This window comes from Hypanus sabinus, chromosome 12 (assembly GCF_030144855.1).
Source record: "Hypanus sabinus isolate sHypSab1 chromosome 12, sHypSab1.hap1, whole genome shotgun sequence".
Taxonomy (NCBI): domain Eukaryota; kingdom Metazoa; phylum Chordata; class Chondrichthyes; order Myliobatiformes; family Dasyatidae; genus Hypanus; species Hypanus sabinus.
This window is the reverse complement of record NC_082717.1, coordinates 29,804,581-29,820,400: the sequence shown is the minus strand read 5'-3', so window position 1 is coordinate 29,820,400 and position 15,820 is coordinate 29,804,581. Positions and strand designations below refer to the sequence as shown.

At 39.4% G+C, this 15,820-nt stretch overlaps 1 protein-coding gene across 1 annotated transcript in view; it reads left to right on the top strand.

Moving 5' to 3' along the window:
* Window positions 1-15,820, top strand: part of msh2 (mutS homolog 2 (E. coli)) — a 60,839-nt gene that overhangs the window by 26,766 nt on the left and 18,253 nt on the right. Inside the window, exons 9-13 of the mRNA XM_059985705.1 lie at window positions 1,744-1,867; window positions 4,550-4,700; window positions 7,410-7,507; window positions 13,421-13,666; window positions 14,933-15,137. Of these exons, the coding sequence (XP_059841688.1) occupies window positions 1,744-1,867; window positions 4,550-4,700; window positions 7,410-7,507; window positions 13,421-13,666; window positions 14,933-15,137 (824 nt within the window). The remainder of the gene's footprint in view (window positions 1-1,743; window positions 1,868-4,549; window positions 4,701-7,409; window positions 7,508-13,420; window positions 13,667-14,932; window positions 15,138-15,820) is intronic.

Genomic DNA, 15,820 nt, shown 5'->3' with positions numbered 1-15,820 from the left:
CCAATTCACCTGAGAGATGGCTTTCCAGAGATCATACTTGCACTTCTTGTGACACTCTAGTAGCATTCTAAGAGCTTCTGTGGATTAGATAACATCAGATTTGCTAATTATGCAGTGTCTTTCAATGAGTGAAATTAATTAATCCAGCCATTGTGGAGAGTAAAAACAAGGAAATAATTCTCTAATAGCCTTTAAGGTGAGTAAATTAATTTATTTCTCAAATGTCTAAATTAAATTTGACAAGGCTTATTAAATTACTCACATTGTATTGTAAAGTTGTATCATGGTTTGAGGGCAGAGCTCTAATATAAACATCAAAATAGCGCCTTTGGTGTGCAGTCAAATCCATATTGCATGCAATTCGTGGAAATGCCTGTGATGATCAGAAGTTGCTCTAACTGCACTGCTAATACCTGACTTGGAGCTGGTTTTATCTTAATGAGCCGGTGCCAGCTCCTGAGTGTTTTGTTTTCCTAAAGTGCTGTTGACAAGGAACTAATTGGATTTGGGGATGGAAGTCTGCCTGGAGAGTGCTTGCTTGAACCGGTTGTGTGATGTGCATTATTGTTTTTTTTATTGTATCATGGTTCAGTGAACCCAACTCCCATTTGCAGAGGTGCTGTAGAATGAAGGGAAACGGCCTTCATTAGTGTGTGATAGGACATTGCACACTAATGTGCAAGAGGTGAGCATTATGCTTCATTACTGGTGTTCCCAGTAAACTGCATTTGCTTTTTCATGTTTGTAGGAAAGAACCACTGGGATAGTTCACTGCATGTTGCCATTGTTTTTTTTCCATCTGTCTGAAATTACAGATGAGCCTTTTATTTTCATTTATCATCCTGTACCTCCACTACTTTAACTACTGTACCTCCACTTTATCTTTCAGTTCAGATGATATAACTCGACCAGGAAGGCTCACTATGCATTTCCTTTTATGGCTGCTGCCTGGCCTGCTTAGCTCTTCCAGCAGTTCTTCTTTGCTCTGGATTGTAGCATCTGCAGTTACTCATGTCCCCAATATTATTGTCTGTATTATAGTCCAGTTCTGTTTGTTTATTATCTTAAGGTTATTGAGTTTTGATTCTGTTATTTGTTTGATTTTCTTAGTTACTGAGTTATTTGCGGTTCTGGGGTCCTTTCATCTTCGATATCTTCCCTGAAAATGTGAAAATCTGCTCTCAAATCTTTTCCAAATGCTCTTCTAATTGAAAGAAGGAATTCAGATGGATTACTGTTGTAGTGTATAACACCTGAAATATTAATCATCCCATTTAAGAAACAGAGATTTGTTCTTGCTTTTAGGAGCTTAATAAAATTAGAGGGCTATGGGTAAGCCTAGGTAGTTCTAAGATAAGGACATGTTTGGCACAACTTTGTGGGCTGAAGGACCCGTATTGTGCTGTAGGTTTTCTGTGTTTCCACTTTTGCCTCATTATCCATGTCGAGCTTTTTCAAGAAACAGAAAATGCTAAGCAGATCAGGCATCTGCAGAAAGATAAAGTTAATATGATCAATTACCTTTTCATCAGAAAGATCACCAACCTGAAATAGAAACTTTATCTTCAGAGAAGCTGCTTAATCTACTGTAATTACAATATATTTTCTCCCCCTTTCTCCCTTCCCAACCTCAGAAATAGTGCAAGAGCTTCTGTGTGCTAAATGTCCTTTGTGATGATAAATCAACTGGATATCTTTGTGATAATTATCTCAACATTGAATGTAATCACTTGATTTTAACAGGTGGAAAATCATGAGTTTCTGGTTAAGCCATCTTTTGATCCAAATCTAACTGAACTGAGGGAGAAGATGGATGACCTGGAGAAAAGTATGCAATCAGCTCTCAACCAAGCAGCCAGAGAGTTAGGTATAAAATAGATTATTTTTGTTCATACAACAACACCAATGGCAATTTTTGTTTTGTAGCTTTAATATATTAAAGGTTCCTAAGATGTTTTACAGGACTGCAGATGCTAGAATCTGGAGGGTGGGAAGGAGGACATTGCCAGGAGCACATCACCTTTGCCACCAACTTCCAGCCTGCTCTCAAATTCTTATGGACCATTTCTAACAATTCTCTCCATTTTGTAGATCTCACTGGCTCCAACTCAGGAGACAAAATATCCACGAGTACTTGTATAAACTCACTGACTCCCCACAGGATGGCACTTCTTCCCATTCTGTCTCCTGGAAGGATGCCATTCCTTTCTCCTATTTTCTCTGTCTCTGCCACATCTGCTCGCAAGATGAGGTTTTGTGTTACATGATAACTAAAATCCTTTTTTGGGCAGTCATGCTTTCCTTTTGCTGTGGTTGGTGGACTCCTATTCTGTTTCTTATATTCATGTTCTCACCCTGCCTCATCTCAGATAGACCAGAGATAATTCCCATTGTTCCTACTTTTCAGACCGTGAGCTTCTGCATCCAACACACCATGAGTTGTTGTTTCCACCAGCTACAACAAGATCCCACAATCAGCCACATCTTCTCTCCACCGCTTTCTGCCTTCTGCAGGGAGATTCTCTCCAAGACTCCCAAGTTCTGCTTATACCTCCAAGCCCAAATCTCCTCAACCCTGGCACTTTCCAGAGGAGATCTAGCCAAAGATTTGCCTCATCTAGAAGGATTATTTGGGTCCCTTCCCAGCAACCCTTCCTCCTTCTCTTTCTCATCCTCTGGTCCTCCCATTTTTGCCCTCATTCCTCCTCCTGGCTCCATCCACTCACTTCACACAGAGGTTCCCCACCACCCCCATCTAGTTCCAGCTGTCACATCTCCCTTCTCTTCACTTTACAGTAAAGTAGATTTAAATGGCTCTCAAGAAAAAAACATGTTTCAGTGAAAAGCCACTCAAAATTTGCCTAGGATTTACAGATAGGTTATGGATTGATTTCCATTCTCATCTTCTGTACTTATCTGAATCCATCTGTGATAATGTTTTGTGTTTTTTGCCACCTTGCTTCATTCCCCCCCCCCCTTCCTCTCTCTCTGTCTGCCTCATCTGTCATTCACATACCAAAGCCTTCCAACTCCGCCCCAGCTCACCTCCCCTACCTAGCTTCACCTGCCTGTAATCTTACATCCTTCCTCAGTGACAGTGCTACTGTGAAATATTAGGTGTGGAGTTGGGGGATACTGTTTTACTGCTTTATCTACAAGTTGTTAATATTAAAAGCTAGGGTTTTGTCAGACATTAGTTGTTCCCAATATCATGTGGGGAGATTTGTGAACTGGCAAAGGACTTCTTATGGGTGTGGAAAATTGGGAGAGACAGTGGGCTGCAATTACTCTTATTGTTTCTATTACCCTATAGTAGACAATATAAGTTATCCCTCTTTTTTGAGATGAGATGCATAATATAGTGGACCTTACACTTCAAGAAAGTGGCTTAAGTGAATGACAAAGAATGATATACACTCAGTGGCCACTTTATTAGATTTCTACCGTACCTAATAAAGTGACCACCAAGTGTATCATTGTGGTCTTCTGCTGCTGTAGCCCATGCACACAGTGGCACGCAAAAGTTTGGGCACCCTGGTCAGAATTTCTGTTACTGTGAATAGCGAAGCAAGTAAAAGATGAACTGATCTCCAAAAGTCATAAAGTTAAAGATGAAACATTCTTTTCACCATTTTAAGCAAGATTAGTGTATTATTTTTGTTTTGTACAATTTTAGAGTGGGAATAAAAGGGAAGGAGCACCATGCAAAAGTTTGGGCACCCAAAGAGATATGAGCTCTCAGATAACTTTTACCAAGGTCTCAGAACTTAATTAGCTTGTTAGAGCTATGGCTTGTTCATGGTCATCATTAGGAAAGGCCAGATGATGCAAATTTCAAAGCTTTTTAAATACTCTGACTCCTCAAACCTTGTCCCAACAATAAGCAGCCATGAGCTCCTCTAAGCAGCTGCCTAGCCTACTGAAAATTAAAATAAATGATGTCCACAAAGCAGGAGAAGGCTATAAGAAGGTAACAAAGTGTTTTCAGGTAGCTGTTTCCTCAGTTCGTAATATAACTAAGAAATGGCAGTTAACAGGAGCAGTGGAGGTCAAGTTGAGGTCTGGAAGACCAAGAAAACTTTACGAGAGAACTGCTTGCACAGTGATCTTATGGTGGGAAGAATTAAAATAAACTTGCACTGCTTCTTTTCTGTTGCACGTTTTTTCCACGCTGGAAGACACTTATCAAAAGTTTTGTAATAAGCTTATATAACGTGCTTTGTGGAAGCTAGGAGAGATTTCAGTTGTTTTCCTTTTACCTCCCATAACTGGCAGCTTGAAATCCAAGTGCTGTATCCCTTTCCACCCTACAAAGCTATTGCAGAGAGCAGATCAATTGAACTGCAAGTAACTCCAGAATTTTCTGTTGGCAGAATCACTGATCTTTGTAACTGATGTGATTTTAGTAAATGAGATTTGTTTACCACAGTTTAAGATTGAGAAAGATTGTGTTGCGAGTGATGAAGAAAATATAATTAAAAAATGAGCATTTTGTAATTGGATACCTGTGGGATGGTTTTCTTTTATTGTCTCATTAATTTTTATGTAGGTCTTGAAGCTGGAAAAACTGTGAAACTGGAGTCAAATGCTCAATTGGGATATTACTTCCGCGTCACCTGCAAAGAGGAAAAGGTCCTTCGCAACAATAAGAAATTTAATACTATAGATATTCAGAAGAATGGAGTTCGGTTCACAAATAGGTTAGAGTTGTATTTTGTTTGGTCCTTTAGTGCTTTTATCATTGATAAATTTGGGTGAATACCCAAAACAATCTTTATGTATGGTGATTTCTTTGAAAGTTATATTGCATCAAGCTCGTCACTGTAGGTAAGTTGACGTTGAGCTATATGGATAGAATTTGAACTTGTTTCAAAAACATGGGTACACATTCCGGAGCTGTGATTAAACATAGCTGGAGTAAACAAGGACTTTTTACTACTAACTTTTCAGTTTAGAATGAAGCTGCCTGAGCAAGTTAAATTGTTACAGTCACCGAAGTGTGTGATTTTAGTTGAAGAGCTGAGCTGTCCATATGAGGAAGGTTTTTTTTGGTTCTTTTGTTGGTGCTGCACATGCTGAACTAGGTTATGTTGCAGCTTGCATACTGCACTTGATCTTGCCACTTCTGCTTAATGGCACCTTGAAAACAGGGTTAAGGAGAATGCTGGCAGAGCCACCTAGTATTGCATCCAGATTACTTTTTGGAGGGGCATGAATGAGTTCATTAGTTTAAAGGAAATATAGCTGTGAATTTCAAATGGATTTCCCTCCATTTCTTTGTCTTCTTCTATGCCTTGATCCAATCTGGCAATATAGTTCCATTGCTTCCTACCAATCATTATCTATTGTGTGCTTTACTAACATTCCGAGTCTGCACATAGCATAGGTTAATCTGCTTTGCATTCCTCTTCTTCTCTGACACCTATGCATGGTATTTTCATAGCACCTAGCCTCATCAGTTTGTGTTCACCCTGTACTGTCCAAATGCTGCCATGTCAGTCATCACAGATGAGCCAATTGCTCCCACCAAACCCTCAAACACAATTATGACATTTGCCCATTTGGCTGGTTTCTTGCATGCACATAACTTCAGTTATAACTTAACCTGCCTTAAATCCCATTTACCTTATCTCCTCGCCTAGGAAATATTCCTTTTAAAATTATTCCCTTGCTCATCATTCTACCTCAACTGCTTCTTTCAGTCCAGGTTCTACCTATGCTTTTGAGCATATAATGGAATTCACTGATTCTGTCCCTTCAGCTTTTGTGCTGCCTGTACCATTACAATTTTCCATTTTCCCAAAGTGAATGATTGGTACTATTTGAATAATATGGGTTGAAAATCCTAATTCAAAGATTCAGAGTACATATAGTATCAGTATATATACAGAATACAGCCCTGAGATTTGTTTTCCCGCAGGCAGCCATGAAACGAAACACTATGGAACCCGTTCAAAGAAAACATTAAAAACCCAATTTGTGCAAAGAAAGAAGGAATCATGTAAACATTAAAAAGCAAATGAATAACACACAGAATATTAAATACCAAACTGCGGAGATCTCTACTGTCTAGGAATGTTCAGTTTGGTTTACTGCTGTGACATTTGTTGGCTGCAGGCACAGACCCAGTCCACACCAAAGTGCCCCAATCCAATTGCGCGAAATAGCAATAAAAAAAGGGTAACCAGAAACACAGATAATATGAACTGCAGAGTTCTCTTAAAAAAAAGTCACACTGATAAAACCTTGCCCAAGACCCAAGAATCCTGCACCTTCCTCTGGCAGCAGTGAATGAGAGGGAGAGGGATACTGGTCAAACACGGGCGGGCAGTGCTGAGTGCCCGCTCACCTTCCACTCTTGTCTTTGTCAATTTCAAGTGCTCAGCACTTTAATCGGCAAGGAGCAATGGAGCTGATCATGGGTTCCTGCTCTACCGTTAGGCCACACACTCCATTCTCAACTTCATTGAATTCTCCAGAGACAGCAAAAGCGCCAGATTGCTCAAAATCGGCCCAAAAACACATAATAAAATGTGAATTACAGGCTCCTATTGCACGCAGTTTAGTAGTAGTAGAAGCATATTTAAAAGAAGTAGCAGTTTCGTGTACTGTCTGCAAGATGTTGCCATTGGTTGCTGGCACCATCTTGATACAGTCAAGTTAACTGCTGTGGATGCCATTGTCACATCTGGTACAAGGGGCTGAACATTGGAGTGTGTCAAGTATTGCTTCTTCATTATTAATGCTTCATTGGTCTACGCAACAGTTTTACTTGGGTAATAGATTTTGAGAAACAAATTACCCAGCACTAAGATGAGTTATGGAAAGAGCAAGGATCTCTGATACAAGGTGTATCAAAATGACAATGTGTTGTATTTGACAAAAGCACAATATTGCAAGTAGTGTTTAAATGGAATAAAAATCTGTTTCAAGTCTCCCTGGGCATTGACAGGTGCTGCTTGACCCACTGAGTTCCTTCAGTTGTTTTTTTTTGGTCCCAGATTTCAGAATCTGCTGTCTCTCTTGTATCTGAGTTGTGAGATTCATTTACTTTCCTTTTGAAAGGTCACTGACCTGAAATGATAGTCAGACCAGAATATTTCCAGCATTTTTTGGTTTTGTTCTTCTACCTAGTATCTAGGACATATCTTTGTGTCTTTGAATTTTCATCCAATTCTTTCTGAAGTTACATACCAACTCTTTTTAAGTTTGATGTAACCAGCTCCCACTGTTGTCTCTTCCTTCTTTCCCCATGTTCAATTCATTCCAAAGGGTCATCAGCTTTCATGTTTTGCTTGTCCCAAGTGCAAAGATGCAGTATCCTTAAAATGTATTGCTTACATCATTATAGGAATGTTCATCCCTTAAGTGCTGAATTTGTGAAACTTGTTTTATGAATCCTCCTCTAGTAAGCTGAGCTCTTATAATGAAGACTACCTGAAGAGTAGAGAAGAGTATGAAGAAGCCCAGAATGCAATTGTTAAAGAAATCATCAATATCTCTGCAGGTAGGATATTTTGGAAGAAATTTTACTGTATGTTTTTAAATTTCAGGTAAGGCATTGAACGGAAGGCCAGCAGGTCTATTCACTTGCATATAAGTGATATTCATAACTTGAAAGACAAACCTCTTCTCCAGCTGTCTTGGCCAGAATTAATCTATCAAGAAAATATCTTGTACATTTAGTTCTGCAGCCATAATTTTTTTTAGATAACAACCAAGTGGCCTCATTGGTATACACTGCCTTTCGTGAGAAGTTTAACCAACAAAGGAAAATGCTATCTCAGATCTGGTCCCATGAAAAGAAGCATGTAAAGTTACCAATCTTGTAGATAGAGATCCTCTTGGAAATTGAAGGGTGCTGTAGCTAGATTTAAAACCAGTGTGTATCTGCATAAACAAGGGATACCACAACAGGATGGAGGAGGAGCTTGCTAGCTTAGATTGAGTACAGGGTATGTAGTGGGACAGTTGAAGAACAGTGGAAGAGTTGAAAAGTGATTTTTTTAAAAATACAGTGCTCAACAAAAGTATATTCCAGTTAAAAGCACTCCCTTGAGATCTATTACGATCCTGATTTTCCTGATCTACTTGCATGTTAAAGTCTTCCATGACCATAATATTACCCTTTTGATATGCCTTTTCCATTTCCTGTTGTAATCTGTAGTTTACATACCAGCTACTGTTTGGAGGCCTGTATATAATTTCCATCAAGTTCCTTCTACCCTTGCAGTGTCTTAACTCAACCCACAGGGATTCAATATCTTCCGATCCTATGTCACATCTTTCTACTAACTTGATGCCATTTTTTAACAGCAGAGCCATGCCACCCCCTTTGCCTACCTTCCTATCCCACGGATATAATATACAACCTTGGACATTCAGCTCCTAACTACAGCCCTTCTTCAGCCTTGATTTAGTGATGGCCACAACATCATACCTGACGATCTGTAAAAGTGCAAAGGATCATCCACCTAATTTCTTATACTCTGTGCATTGAGATATAACACTTTGAGTATGGAGAGTATTCACTACCCTTTTTGATTCTGCATCCCTAATGCACTGATACTCACCCTGCTGGCTGCAATTTTGCCCTATCATCTGTCTACCCTTCCTGACAGTCTGATTGCATACTATCTTTGTTTTTTTAACCATCCATCCTATCCTGAGTCCCTTCAGTCTGGTTCCCATCCCCCTGCCAAATTTAGTTTAAACCCTCCCCTGCAGTTCTAACAAACCTGCCTACGAGAATATTGGTCCCCCTCAGGATCAGGAACCAACTGAATTTATGCAGAACAAACTCAGAGGTTCAAAGGTCAAGTTTAATGTCGGAGAAATGTATACAATATACATCCTGAAATAATTTTTCTTTGCAAAACATCCACAAAAACAGAGAAGTGCCCCAAAGTGTGAACAACAGAATTAGACATTGGCTCAGTGGGAGAAGCCAGAGAGGGGGAGTGGAGGATTGCTTCTCTGAGTGCAGGCCAGTAACTAGTGTTGTGCCGCAGGGATCAGTGCTGGATCCATTGTTATTTGTCATCTATATCAATGACCTGAATGACAATGTGGTGAATTGGATCAGCAAATTTGCTAATGATACAAAGATTGGAGGTGTAGTAATAGTTGGAATGTTATCATGAGGTTGTATGAGGCTGAATTTGGAGTATTGTGTGCAGTTTTGGTCACTGAATTACAGGAAGGATATTAATAAGGTTGAAAGAGTGCAGAGAAGGTTTACAAGGATGTTGCCGGGGCTTGAGAAACTGAATTACCGAGAAAGGTTGAATAGGTTAGGACTTTGTTCCCTGGAGTGTAGAAGAATGAGGGGAGACTTGATAGAGGTATATAAAATTATGGTGGGTCTAGCAGGCTTTTTCCACTGAGGCTAGAGGAGAAAAAAAAACAGAGGACATGGGTTAAGGGTGAAGGGGGAAAAGTTTAAAGGGAACATTGAGGGGGGAGCTTCTTCACACAGAGAGTGGTAGAAGTGTTGGAATGAGCTGCCAGATGAAGTGGTAAATGCGGGCTCACTTTTAACATTTAAGAACAACTTGGATAGGTACGTGGATGAGAGGTGTATGGAGGGATATGGGCCAGGTGCAGGTCAGTGGGACTAGGCAGCAAAATGGTTCAGCACAGCAAAGAAGGGCCAAAAGGCCTGTTTCTGTGCTGTTATGTTCTATGGACAGTTGAACGTGAGAACCCCAAAGTCGCCCCCCCCCCCCAGCTCTCCCCTCGTGCGTGTAAGTAGCAGCGAGCAACAATTCCCCCTCCCCCAGAAGCAAAATTAAACAAGCTTCAGTGCAATCACTGAGTCCAAACATATGCTAAGTGATAGCAAAGACGCAGACCTTGCAGCTCGCATTTCATCCGAATTCGACAACCCACGGGTTCTCTCTCTCTCTCCCTGGCAAGTGAGAGGGAGGTGTCCCCCATTTTCACAGTGAGTGGGAGACATAACTACCAACTCGTTTACGATCTTAAAAGTCCATTTCTTCGCTTTTTTTGAGCACTGTGTCCGAAGATTGTAAAGACCATGGGTCTTTGGGCCCACAGCAAAAGACACCGACCCTTGATCCGCCCGTCTTCAGAGCCCAGAGATCTTAGGCTTCTGAACACAATCAAGGTTATCAGGCCAAATCCTTGGCATGTCAAACAGTGGCCAGTTGTGGAACCCTGAGAATGGGTCCCATTCCCACAAAGAACTGAAACCTGCGTGTAACTCCAGGTCAGGGTCTTCAAAAGAACCCTGAAAGGAAAAAATAAAGATATTAAAGGAAGAAATAGAGCTGTTTCCGAAGATGCAAGCAAAGGAGTCGCCGTTAGGCGCCATCATTCCTCCACCCCCATAATTATTCTGATCGTACAATAATCTCAAACCTCTTTTAAAAAAGAAAATGTTGAATTTCTATTACAAGATCATTGCCATTCTGTAGACAATTCAGATGTCATCTTATCTAAGAATTGTTTAAAAATCATCCTACCAAAATTTTCAATCCAGGCAAATGTGATTGCAATTTGGGAGGTCAAATGAGAGGACTGTACACACTAATGGCAGGGCACCAGAAAGCACTAATATACAGAGGGATCTTGGAGTGCAAGTTCATAGATTCCTGCAAATTGCAGTGAGTATATAGGGCAGTAAAGGAGGCATATGGCCATGCTTGCCTTAATTGGTTGGGGCAGTAAGTATAAGAGTAAGGAAGTTGTATTGCAGCTATATAGAACTTGTAAGACTACATTTTAATTATTGTGTTCATTCATTTTAGACACCTCAATGCAAGGAGAATTTGGAGGCTTTGCAGGGGAGAGATTGTATAGCTTTGAATTGGTTTTTTTTTTGGAGCTGAAGGGAGACCTTATTGAAGTTTATGAAATTGAAGTATAGATGGGGTAGACATAGTCCTTTTTTCCCCATGGTAGAAATGTAAGATGTAGGAGGGCAGGTCTTTAAAGTGTAAAGGGAAATGTTTAAGCGAGAAGTACTTGTAAGTTCTGTTATACAGAATGGTCAGTGTCAGGAATACACTGGCATGGATGGTGGTAGAAGCAGACATGATAGTGACAATTACTGACACATGAAAGGAATGGAGGGAAATGGGTCCTGTGCATGCAGATGGGCTTAATTTCTTTTGACATCCTGGTTGGCAGAGACATCATGGGCCAAATAACAATTCCTGTGCTGTCCTGTACAATGTTCTGCTGAATTCTTGCTGAGTAACTTGGGTGATGATTCATCTTGGCCTGTATTGGTTCCTTTTTTGTAAAGTACTGGGGACACGGTCAGGAGCAGTTGCTTGACGGTGTGTACATACAGTGCTTGTAAGTCTGATGTAATATTGATTAGTTTCAGAGCAAAGATTACCAGTCAAGGGTTATAATGTAACATAACAGCTTTAAGACTGCTGTAGTTTAATTTCATTGACAGACTTGATACCTGTTGGAGTATACTTTCATGCTTTCAGTTTAGATTGAATTTGCATTGGGGTAAAAGATGTTTGTCAGTCAGTCTCTCATTTGTTTAAAAACTGGATGCAGTTTCTAAAGCATTATAGATGGTTCTAAATTTTTAAAAAAATTGGTAGTTGATGGATTTCCTAACACACAGATCTTTGTCTATTTTGAATATGGGATTTATACGATGATAGCCTTTTAACATTTAACATTTTGTCTACGTCAATTATCCAATACTTTTCTATTCATGGATTTTTTTGTTGGGGATGGAGTGGAGCGAATTTACACAAGTCCATTAATCTCATAAGGTTCCAATGTGCAATCCTTTAGTTTTGCTCATTTCCTTGATTGCTCAACAGTAGACAAGATTAGCCAATAATATCTCATCCTGGTAATATATCCCAAAGTTGTGTTTCCAATGGTAATAAGGTTGAGAATTCAGATTCTAACTGTGCTGCTAGTTCTTGCACAGGTCATATGGATGTAATAAGTACTCTCATTTCATTTTTCAGTCTTTTTATTGATTTTCAAATAAAGAATATACAAATCAGAGAAGGAGTTTAGCAAACAGATAATATAAAAGGCATATAAACAGCAATAAAAAAACAAAATTTATAATGTCAAAATCAGATAAGTAAAATGTTATGCTGTTATATATACAATGGTTAAAAAAAAACTACAACTCCTCACAGCAATCATAAAAAAAAGGATTGGAAATTTTATTTAATGAAGGAAAAAAAACCCACTAACTAAGACGAAAGAAAAAAGAAAGATTGGGGCAGTCCAATTGAGGATAAAATTTAAAAAAAAGAGAGCGAGGGAAAAAAAATCCTTCCAGTCATCTCCAAACCTTCACGGATAAGGATGTTCCGAAAAGAGTAAAGAAAAATAAATAAATTGCTTCATGTGAAAATATAGAATAAAGGGTAGCCAGACTTGTTCAAAATTAAAGGATGTATCAAATGTCCGGCTTCTAATTTTCTCCAAGCTTAGACATGACGTAATGGAGGAGAGCCAATAAAAAACAGTAGGTGGGTTAGATTCTTTCCAGTGTAGCAAAATAGCTGTCCTAGCCAGTGAAGTTGAAAAGGCTATCATATGTTGAGCGGAAGCAAACACTTTGCTTGCTTCCTCTAGAATAATCCCAAAAATTGCTGTAAGGTAGTAAGTACTCTAAATGAATCTTTTGTGCTTTACTGAAATATGAGTAAATTTGCCTGTTGAATACTATTAGAAAACTTGGGAACTTCAGTATTAACTGTCCCAGCTGGTTGGAAACAGACAATAGGGCAGGGAGTTTTAGGTGGCAGGAGTGTCAGATAGAGCAGATTGGATCATTGGGTATCAAATAAAGGCACAAAATGTTGGGAAAATTAGTAAGTTGGGCAACATTTTCAGAGGCAGAAATAGAATTAAAAATTCAGATTGGTATATCACAAATCGGTTCAAAATGTATTTTTGTTATGGGGTCAGAATGCTCTGTCATACCTCTCACAGGCGTTTTTTGCACTCCTCCCCATTATGGTAAGGCACTGGCTTTGCCTGTGGGTAGGGTGAGATTGCTTGGCTTTCATGTTCTCAAAGTTTTAACGTGTTCTGCATCTTTCTCCAATTCCCCATTAAATGTATGTTTCCATACCCTAATAAAGAAGTAAAACTGAAAATCTGAAGAAAAACAAAATGCCGTTAATACATAGTTGGTCTGGTAGCACCTGTGAAAGTGAAACAATGTTTTGAGTCTATGATATCTCATGAGAATGAATGATGAAACTTTATTGATGTAAAACTTAACTAAATTTTTTCTCTGCTTATAGACTATTTGACCTGCAGAATATTTACTGCATTTTTTTAGTTTTATTCCAAATATCCTCTGCATCTGTGCAGTAGTTATCCAAAATCATTACAAACAAAGTTTGTGATTTTTACAATATATCAAAAGATTGATATATCCCTTTTTTTTCAGGGTATGTCGAACCTCAGCAGACGCTAAATGATGTAATTGCACAACTGGATGCTGTGGTCAGCTTTGCACATGTAGCTAATGGAGCACCTGTGCCGTATGTGCGGCCTGTGATCCTTCCAAAGGGTCAAGGGCAGATTATCCTAAAGGCTTCCAGGCATCCGTGCATTGAGGTCCAGGACGATGTGGCCTTTATACCCAATGATGTTACATTTGAGAAAGACATACAAATGTTTCATATAATAACAGGTAATTGATGATTTTATTAGATAAAATATTTGAGTGAGATAACATATTTATTAGTAATTGTTCTTTCTTATCAGTCTATGTGCTTTCGATTCCACTCTTGCATTACTATGGTCACCGTATCAAATGATTTTTGCATGCTTGCTAACTTATGGACAAAATCAACTTGCAGACACCCATATAAACAGAACACATTCATTACAGAGATGCGGCCCATGATGTTTTAATCTTGTTCTGATCTTTATTGAGGAGTGATGGTTTATAAACTAGGTTTATTGTATCTGAAGAATTTGCTGACCTAAGTTACTATGTAAGAAAACAATCAATACAGTGTTGTATACAGAGGTGATCCCTTGCTTTGAGTGGAATGTTTAACTCCTTGCAGATTTCTTGTAGCAGGAAGCAAAATGCTGCAGATACTAGAAACTGAAATAGAAACTAGAACAACTGAAAATGCTAGAAACACTGACAGGTCAGATAGCATCTGTGATGAGAAGTGGTGGTGGTGGCATCCATCGGTCTCAAGAGACCATGGATCTGCACCTGGAGTTTCCAGGGCACAGGCCTGGGCAGGGTTGTATGGGAGACCAGCAGTTGCCCAAGCTGCAGGCCTTCCCCTCTCCATGCCACCAATGTTATCCAAGAAAAGGGCACTAGGACCCATGCAGCTTGGCACCGGTGACGTTGCAGAGCAATGTGTTGTTAAGTGCCTTGCTCAAGGACACAAACAGGCTGCCTCAGCTGAGGCTTGAACCAGTGACCTTCAGGTTACTAGTCTGTTGCCTTGCCCACTAGGCCACGATGAGAGGAACAGCCAATGTTAAAGGCTAATGACATTTCATCAAAAGTAGTTTTGATGCTGTTAAATGTTTCCAGCAATTTCTATTGGCTATGTTTTGCTCTTGCAGCTGATGTGTCCATTGATCATATGATCTTCCTCTTTGTTTCATTTTTCTTCCCTCTTATTATACATTCGTACAGAATGTAATTTCACTATAGGACAACAGCTGACTGCAAATATGGGTGATTCAGCTAGTTATCATTGATCTGTACATATGAGTTAAAGCATCGTTACTGTCAGTGCACTAATGGCAGTAGAGATCCAGAACTTTGCCATTCAGTTAAAAGTGACAAAGTACAACGAGGGTTTTTTAACACACACTGTAGATATCCTAAAACCTGTATTAACTGATAGATTATAAATATGTTCTGGGATCTTGAATTTGTAAACTCTATTTTTTGTTGATTTGCTTCTGTTTATACCTTTAGGTCCGAATATGGGCGGTAAGTCAACATATATCCGGCAAACGGGTGTAGTAGTTCTGATGGCCCAGATTGGTTGTTTTGTACCCTGTGATTCTGCAGAGATAAGTATCGTTGACTGCATCCTTGCTCGGGTTGGTGCTGGTGACAGTCAACTTAAAGGTGTTTCAACATTCATGGCGGAAATGTTGGAAACTGCAGCCATCCTGAGGTAAGAACGCACCTCCCATAACTATCTTAATGCTCTACGTAAAAGTGAATCACTGTTTTTAAGAAAAAGGTTTAAATCTGTCAGCAATTATTCAATCTGTTTTAGCCTTTTAAGTTATGAGTTCTGAAGATCTTTTCTATGGAAGAGCCAAAACAGAATTAAATGGAATTAATTATTTGGTGCAACAGAGTCCCCTGTGCTGACAGGTAATCTAGATGATGCTATACTTATGGCTTTTCATTGATCTTTAGCTCACTGTAATTAAATTCCCAGCATGTCTAGTTAAGACCTATGTATTTTGTATCATGGTTATAAAGCAATTGCTGATGGCTTAATTTATGCCAACCAGACTGGTGGGCCCAGAAATTTGATTGACGGGTTCTGAAAAAATAAGAGCAGGTAAAATTATACAGCTCTTTTAATCTGCTTAACTGGTCAATAAAGTTTAACAGAGCACCATTTACCTGCCTTAGAATCACAGAACAGTACCTCTCAGTACATGCCTTTCAGTCAACAATGTTATGCCATCATTTTAACCTATTCTAAGATCAATCTAACCTGTTCCTCCCACATATCTCTCAATTTTTCTTTCATCATGTGCTTGTTTAAGAAGCTCCTCAATGTCCCTAATGTATCTGCTCTACCACCACCCCTGGCAGTGTGTTCCACGCACCTACCAAACT